The sequence below is a fragment of the Elephantulus edwardii genome, unplaced genomic scaffold, assembly GCF_000299155.1.
Source record: "Elephantulus edwardii isolate Elephantulus edwardi_28Jun2011 unplaced genomic scaffold, EleEdw1.0 scaffold00002, whole genome shotgun sequence".
In the NCBI taxonomy this organism is placed as follows: Eukaryota; Metazoa; Chordata; class Mammalia; order Macroscelidea; family Macroscelididae; genus Elephantulus; species Elephantulus edwardii.
In genome coordinates, this window is record NW_006399752.1 from 44,092,912 (window position 1) to 44,101,530 (window position 8,619).

Here is an 8,619-nt window from a genome sequence, read left to right on the forward strand (position 1 = left end):
TTAAAATCACCCATCTTTGGCTTGGTAGCACAACTTTATATATATATATATATATATATATATATATGTGTGTGTGTGTGTGTGTGTATATATATATATATATAATCTCCTATATGAATTCATACACAGAGAAGGAAGTGACATATATAGCTGTAGAAGAAGGGATTGGTGCCTAGATGGTGGCATATGGGCAGGAAGGATCTTGACCTTAAGCTTCCTGGGATCTGAGAGGCCAAGAAGATAGAAAAGAGACAAGGAAGCCAGAGGAAAAGGGGTGTAGGGACATAAGTGGCATTTCAGTGTCTTGGCATGTGACCTCTTTGCAGGAGTTCTTGCTGAACGGAGCTGGTTGGCTGGCCCTGGACTTCTACATGGAAGTACCTGGCCTAGCGACACACAGTATTTGCTACACAGCTGCTACTTGTGGTTATGCTAAGCCTCTACTGCGTTTGACTTTCAGGCACTTGTCCACCGCCGGTGCTGTCCTGCCCCTTCCCACAGCTTGACCCACCTGACCAGCATGGCGGTGCCCAGAGCAGCCGGTGGTGCCCCGCGCCCATGATGAGGGAGGCCCCGCCCCGCCTGAGGATGGGCAACATCACCGTGGAGAACTCCAGCTGTACCATCGACCACACCATCCACCAGACGCTGGCCCCGGTGGTCTACGTCGCGGTGCTGGTGCTGGGTTTCCCGGCCAACTGCCTGTCGCTGTACTTCGGCTACCTGCAGATCAAGGCCCGCAACGAGCTGGGCGTGTACCTGTGCAACCTGACCGTGGCTGACCTCTTCTACATCTGCTCGCTGCCTTTCTGGCTGCAGTATGTGCTGCAGCATGACGACTGGCCCCACAGCGACCTGTCCTGCCAGGTGTGCGGCGTCCTCCTGTACGAGAACATCTACATCAGCGTGGCCTTCCTCTGCTGCATCTCCATCGACCGCTACCTGGCCGTGGCCCACCCCTTCCGCTTCCACCAGTTCCGGACCCTGAAGGCGGCCGTGGCCGTGAGCGTGTTCATCTGGGCCAAGGAGCTGCTCACCAGCATCTTCTTCTTCCGCCACAAGCAGGTCATCGTGGATGAGGACCAGCACCGCGTCTGCTTCGAGCACTACCCCATCCAGCCCTGGGAGCGTGCCATCAACTACTACCGCTTCCTCGTGGGCTTCCTCTTCCCCATCTGCCTGCTTCTCTTCTCCTACCAGGGCATCCTGCGCGCCGTGCGTCGCAGCCACGGCACCCAGAAGAGCCGCAAGGACCAGATCCAGCGGCTGGTGCTCAGCACCGTGGTCATCTTCCTGGCCTGCTTCCTGCCCTACCACACGCTGCTGCTGGTGCGCAGCGTCTGGGAGTCCAGCTGCGACTTCGCCAAGCGCGTCTTCAACGTCTACCACTTCTCCCTCCTCCTCACCAGCTTGAACTGCGTCGCCGACCCCGTGCTCTACTGCTTCGTCAGCGAGACCACGCACCGGGACCTGGCCCGCCTCCGAGGGACCTGCCTGGCCTTCCTCACCTGCTCCAAGGCCAGCCGGGCGCGGGAGGCCTATCCGCTGGGCGCCCCAGAGCTCTCCGGGAAGAGCGGGGCGCAGGGCGAGGAGCCAGAGTTGACTAAGCTCCATCCAGCAGCTCCTGGCGGCGGCTCGGTGGTCATGGCAGGAGGATCCTCCACGGGTGGGCTGGCTTAGTCTGAGTTACCTGTGCCGCTGAGCCTTTGGAAGACTGGCATCGTGGTCCTGAGCTTGCTGGCCGGCTGCCTTTGCTTTGCCAATTTGCAGGCACCTCTTCCTGCTGGAGGGACAGTGGGCTGGGATTGCTGGCAGGCCTGGGCCTCAGTCAGGCCTCTCCGGTCTCGGGGTCTCGGAGGGCAGCTCCCACTTGCTGAGCTCTGGGAGAATGCTGAGTATTAGCTCGAGGCTGGCTCTGCTGTCATCTGGGATGCTGCGTGGCGGGGGCCGCGGCAGGGGGAGGACAGTGACTGTCACCTTTTCAAAGAGAAGCTGGGTTGGCGGGTAAAGTGTGAGGATGTGGGACTAGGGGTTGGGGATGAGGGCAGGCACTGGATGTACTGGGCGGGGTCCTCCCACCACCCTCGTCACAGATGACACCTCTCAAATATATCAGTGTCATCTGGGGTGATCCCTGAAGAAGCTGTGCTGTCTTTAATCCTTGTCTCCTCCATAAGGAGGGACAAGGAGAGTACTGAGGTGCTGAGTGGGGGCGAGATGGAGTGAAGTGACCTTGGGGTCCCCGAGATTGTGGGGGGGTGCCTCAGACAGAAGACACCTCACCTCCAGCCATGCGGACATTCCACAGGGTAGCAAGCAGACTCGTTTATAAATTGGGCCTGATGGAATACAAAGCCCAGGGCTCTCCAGGGTGCATTCTGTTGTCCTCTAAACAGTGTTGAAGTTCAAGTACAGCACAGAGGAGTGAGGCTCCAGGTCCTTAACTCAGTACCCTACACGGGTACTTCCTGTCGGAGTTCCTGTTCCCACGTGCCCAGAAGCACCAGACCTGAAGTCTAGCATGTGTACACATGCGTGAGTTGGTGTGGGGCTTGTGTGTGAGTGTGTGCTGATGTGGATGTGATGTGTGTGTATATATATATATATATATATATATATATATGTGTTGAGGTCTTCATGCATCTGTGTGTGCTGATATGCATGGGGGGGTGTGCATGTGTGCATACATGTTGAGTGCATTTGTGTTTGTATGTAGGCATGTTTTTGCATGAGGACACGTGTATTGGTGTAATGGATGTCTGTGCGTGTGTGTGTTTAGGGATGTAGGATGTGGATATGTGTGCATGTGAGTGTGTATGAGTGGCTGTAGAATGTATGTGTGTGTGGGTGTAAAGACATGTGACTAGGTGAGTATATGTGTGTGCAGAATGTGTGTATATGTGTAGGATGTATGCAGGTGTGTGTATTGGTGAGTGTATACAAGTATATACAGGCTATGGGGGTGTATGTAGGGTGTGTGTGTGTGTGAATAAGCACTTGCATGGGTGGGTGTATGTGACTGGTGTTTATGGGAGTTCACAGTTAAGACAGCAGGCGCTCCATGCCAGCCATGAGCAAGGCGCAGGTCAGGGGCAGTGTCCCCAGCAGAGGGGCAGGGAAGCCAGCTTTGCTTCTGGGACAGAGCTGCCTCCTTTGTGTTGTCCTTGAGTTCACTCCTCCAACACACGATGGAGTATCTGGCAACCTCAGAGGAGAGTGTGACATCCTTCCCGAGTCTCAAACACAACACAACATACAACCAAGCAAACTCCACTTTCTGGCCTCTTTTGGCCCCAAAACAGACCTGGGGTTCAGCTCCAGTGTGGTTCTGATGCCCTGTGACATGAAGAAGAGGTAGCCCTGGGCTCTCCTGGCCTCCCCTTCTCCTCCATCACTTCTCCGCCATCTGTGTCCACCTCACCAACCTGGGGAGTGACAGTGGTATGTGGATCCCCTGGACCAGGGTCTTCTGTCCTGGAAGGCTGGGGGCTGGGCTCCTCCGGCCTCATCTCTTCTGTAACCTTGTGTCTGCTGAGGAAGCCCACCGCCCACCTGTACACACACACGTCTTCAGTTTTACAGTGAAGCTCCCTGTCCCCTGAGCACCACCCTCACATAAGTGTCTGGAGAGCACTGGGAGGAGCCCCTTTCAGCCCCATTCTGCTCTTTGCCCCCCAGGGACTTTGCTTCTATGAGGTGCCAGCCACATAAATCCCTGCCCTGATCAGAGGAAATGCTTTACAGAAGCACTCGCCTTCTGGATTTCCAGATGGATGGCCGAAGGCCAGCTCTGACTCCCCAGGGCCCGCCTTCTAAGGCTCAGGAATCTTCAAGTCAAGGGGCTAGGTAGGCTCATGTCCAGGAAGGCTTCAGTAAGACATTTTTATGAAGAGAAGGGAAGGTTAGGACTGTCTCGTATCCTCAGTCTCTCTCTCTCTCTCTCTGTCCTCCCTCCCTCCAATATGTTAATCCTTTACCCTTCATCTCTTCAACCTCTGTGGTGTCCAGAGGCAAGTAACCCACACTGTGCACACCCTAGGAAAAGGTGGGTACCAGGGACCTCAAAGCTACAGTTGACTTGGACAAGGAGCCTTCTGGAGGGCCTCAATGACTGGGGAAGGCCCTCTTTGCTTTTCAAGTGGAGGAGGTGACCAGGTGTGAAGGTGGCAGAAATGGTCTCAAGCCATGGGGAGTCCACCCAGCCCAGGCCCCAGATCCTACAGGGGCAGTGTTACGGGTTCAGTCCTCCACACCTGCTCCCTCCACAGTCCACTGACACTGAGCTCGTCCTGACTATGGCTACCCTATAGGCCGGAGCAGAACCCCCCTCATCTGGGGCTGCCACATCATTCTCCTGCAGGTGGTGGCTGTGTTCAAACCACTTGCCTTCAGGTTAATAGCCAATCACTTAACCACTGTGCCACCAGGACTCTGTCATTCCACAGTATTTCCCCCAAGCCCCAGTTTGACCATATCCACTTGGTGTTCCACTGGGGTGGTACTGGGATGAGCTGTCCATTTACTATCAAGAGTTGTATTTTTGTATGGCCCTTTCTTTTATGCCAAGTATGCGCGCATTGGATTTATGTAGCAAATCAGGCTGCAAATAAAGCAAAGTAACAAACCAATCATAGCTGGAGTGTCGGGTGGTCATTATGGAAGAGATAGTCTTCTACCATTAGAGGCATCTAGAAGGGCCTTGAAACTCACCAAGGAGTCAAGAAAGTACCAAACAAGACCTGCTCATGGAAAACTCAGTCATCTAGAGCTTTGCTACTTGTTACCCAGCTAGCAGTAAAGGAAGGAGACTTGAATAATGCAGGGATCGCTCTCTCTCTCTCCCTCCTCCCCTCTCCCCTCTCCCCTTTCTCCTCTCTCTCTCCGTCCCTCCCTCCCTCTCTCCCCCTCCTTCCCTCCCCTCTCTCTCTTCTCCTCCCCCCCTCTCTTGCATCTCTCTCTCTCTCTCATCTCTCTCTATCATCTCTGTCTCTATCATCTCTATCTCTATCTCTATCTCTGTCTGTATCACCATCTGTATCTCTTCTCTCATCTAGGACCCAAGTGTCCTCCAGCACTTTGGCATGGTCTTATAACTCCATTCTAGGATTTAATTTGTTCACCACACTCTTGAGGCGAGAGTCCAGCCCCATGGCTTGGAGACTATCACTCTCTGGTTCCTGACACATGGCCTTCTCACCTGTTGAGTAGCTGCCTGTACATCAAGAATGAATGTAATCAGAGCTCTTCTCCTCACTAAAACCCTGCTGGCTTCTCTTTGGGGCTGTCCTCAATGACTTGCCTGGTTTGGGGAGACCCTCCGTTTGTTGACAAACCCCTTTAGGCTGCAGTATCCTCTCAACAGTGATAGACTCCATGTTTACTGGTGAGGATTAACTACATCGTACTGAAATGTAAATTTGATTGTGGCCACTTAATCCCTCTCTGGGTCTGGCTCCTGGACATGGAGCCGGAAGCGTGAATCCTTCTTCTAAACAGACTAAGTGAGGACATTATTGGGAACGAAGACTCCTTTTTCTCTTTAGAGAGTGGGTGGAGGAGAAGGTCCATCTGGTTTGGACCGAAGGTGGTTGAAGCCAACAGATTGCATTCTTATTCACCAGTGTTGCTTCAGACGAGAGTTCACCTTCCTGTTTACATACTCTGGTCTGTGTGTTGTCTAGACAAGAGGAGAACATTTCAGCACAGAATACTTTTCAATCTGCTCTTTTCCTCTAGCTGATTCAACCTAGAAAGCTCTAGGATCTCTGCAAAACCTGCTTCTTGTGGAAGGTGAGCCTGGAGTCTTCATTCTGGAATTCATTCTGGAGCCATTTGGCCTTTCAGGTTCTGGCCTCAGAAGCAACACTCACGTCCTCTCAGAGCTAAACCTTCCCAGCTCATGTTAGGAAAGCCCGGATTAATACTATGGTCGCAAACAAAACCAAAAGACGCGGTCTTAAAACAACCAGAGTTCTCTTGTTTATGCAAAGTCCACTAAGAGGCTTCTCTTTTTTTTTTGCAAGTCTTTTCTCGAGTGCAAATGACTCAAGATCCTTCTATTATTTTGGGGGGAGTCTTTTCTTTCCACCCACAATAAAGGGCAAACCGCCCCCACCAACTGACAGGAAAGTTATAGCCAGGTGTGATCATGGTTGACATCCTGCTACTCATACACCACTGGCCAGATCGCAGTCACGTGGACCCAACTCAAGCACAAGGCAGTCTGGGAGATTGACATAGGAAGTAGGGTTGGTGAGCATGTGGCCGGTCTGTGACAGACTGCTCTGCAAGCCACCGCCATGTGACAGGTGAAAAGCTCTCACCTTCCTATACCCTTCATCTGAGCAAATCTGCTGCTTCAGGTGTCACGCCCAAGCCTGAGGGACCTACACTAAGCAGAAGGGGGGGGGCGTTTCCCTCCTGGATGGCACACAGGGGGTTTGGAAGACTTGCTGTTACACTGTATCCTCACCAGCTTGCCTAAGACAGTTGTCCTTTTGAATCTGAGAGAATTCTTTGTAGAGTTAAGGAAACCCACATGTGGTGGGCAGGGGGCAGCAGAATGCAATGGGCTAGAGGAAGCTGTGGCCTGTTGTTGGCAGGACAGAAAATTACCTTGGCGGACCACCTTGCCCAGGTTGGCAACAGGGAGGCAGGTGATCAGAGGGCAGCCAGGGAGCCGAGGAGCTCAGACCTCTTATGTGCTGGCTTGCCATTGAGGGTCACTTCCTGTGGTCTCTGTGTGTCATGTTATGTGCTGGCTTGCCATTGAGGGTCTGTGGGCTCTGTGTGGCTTTGTCCTTGAGCCCCTACCGGCCCTTAGAAACCCACAGAGCACCTGTGTGCTATCAGGGCCCCTCCCTGAAATTCCTGGGGTCACCACAGATGCCTCCTGGCTGACACCCTGGACCACCCCATCATCCCCTGTGAGTCCCCTCATGTCCATCTGTAATGGGATCCTCCAGATGCAGGCACCCTCCTCATCCCCCTCATCCCCCAGCCCATTCTAGGGAAAACTGGAGAAAGATTTGGCCTAAGGCTGGAGGGCACTGGAAGGGAATGTTAGGGTAGAATGGAAAATGCTTAAAACCAGGGCCTGGAAACTAGTACTCCAGAGAGTCCTGTCCAGGGCCCTGCTGAGGGGTCTTCTCCTGGCTCTCTTGGGCACTTTAGCCCCTGCTCGGTTGGCCCTGGCTGTAGAGGGGCCTTGGGACACCCCATCCTGGAGTCCAGGACTCTTTCCCTCAGCTTTCCCTGGGCCCAACTTGAGTCTCAGCTCTTTCCTAAACATTGAATCATTTCCTCTTAAACTTTGGCCCATGGTGAAGACAATCTATTAAGTGAACATGTCCCAAATTTCCCCACACCAGACTAGAATTCTGTTCTTATTGTTGCAAATCCAAGAACTCATCAGCCTCTTCTGCCAAGATGTGATTCAGAGAAGTGCTGAGGGCTTTGCCATAGTAGTTTTCTCTCCTAGCCATCAAGGCCTAAGAAACTTTGGGGGACAGAGGACAGAGGTCCCTGTTACATGGAGCTCTGCAGCCCCAAATCCAGATCAAAATAGCAATTGGAGTGAGAGACCTGGCCAGTGACTCTGGAAGGCTGAGATGCAGGATGTGCTGGGAAGTGACAGCCATGTATTTATTAGCTCTGATGTCACAGCAGCAGGGGATTGGAGAGAAAAACAAAGGGTCATGTGGACAGAGACTTCACCTTGTTCTTTTGGACAAGGCTCCGCCAGGCGCCATGAAGGTGGACGTGGACATGAAGTGCCACCGTGTAAGACAGCTGTGTTTTACTGTGGAGTGGATGACACAGGGTCAAGTTCAGAAGCATGTATCCTATTCTTTACGATCTACACCCCTAAAGCCTCGGGCTCTGGCGTGAGAGAAGGTTTTGGACAGCAGAGATGGTTGTACCAGGAATGGAATTGTCGTCAGTTACCAATGAGTCAGCACTGATTCACCTTGACCTTATAATTCTGAATTAACAGAAGAGAATCCTCGACATCCCCTCTCTGTCATCTTGATGCTCTGTGGTGGCCTGTGTGTTGTCATGATGCTGAGAGTTACACCCTTGACCTTGGACACCAGCAGAGCCGCCCATGGTGGACAGGGGCCAGCAGAGCTTCCAGACTAAGATAGAGGGAAAGTCAGGCCACGCAAACCTGACGGGGCATTATTAGTGCAACGAATGCCATTGAACTGTATGCATACGAATGGTGAAAATGAGGAATTTTATGTCATCTATGATTCACTTGAACAAAATATGAATTAAAAATAAATTACAAAATGGGAAAAAGACATGGGAAGAATTTTCACAGAGGAAGCTATTTGAATGGCAAACAGACACATGAAGAAATGCTCTAATCCCTGGCAAAGAGAGAGATGCAAATCAAAACCACAATGAGATACCATCTCACTTCAGTAAGAGTGGCAAAGCTTAACAGGGCAGCAAGTAAAAGATGTTGGAGAGGATGTGGTGAAAAGGGAACTCTTCTACATTGTTGGAGGGATTATAAAATGGTACAATCATTCTGGAAGGCAGTTGGGGCTTTCTCAAAAAGTTGAACCTAGAAATTCCATATTCCAGCTATTGCACTAATTGGAATATGTT

General features: G+C 52.0%; 2 protein-coding genes across 2 annotated transcripts in view; one reads left to right on the forward strand and one right to left on the reverse strand.

The window, feature by feature from the left end:
* The first annotated feature begins 469 nt into the window (after positions 1-469).
* On the forward strand, positions 470-1,826 carry GPR68 (G protein-coupled receptor 68). Its single transcript, XM_006879118.1, has 2 exons — positions 470-1,679; positions 1,816-1,826. Coding segments are annotated over exons 1-2 (1,122 nt in total). The 5' UTR covers positions 470-558; the 3' UTR covers positions 1,817-1,826.
* The window catches only part of LOC102847758 (chromosome unknown open reading frame, human C14orf159), a 95,707-nt gene continuing 88,912 nt past the window's right edge, over positions 1,825-8,619 (reverse strand). Inside the window, exon 13 of the mRNA XM_006879215.1 lies at positions 1,825-2,025. Coding sequence (XP_006879277.1) covers positions 1,825-2,025 — 201 coding nt within the window. The remainder of the gene's footprint in view (positions 2,026-8,619) is intronic.

Excerpts from the sequence above, each read along its gene's own strand:
- GPR68 (XM_006879118.1), top strand. The coding sequence starts at position 559 with ATGATGAGGGAGGCCCCGCCCCGCCTGAGGATGGGCAACATCACCGTG.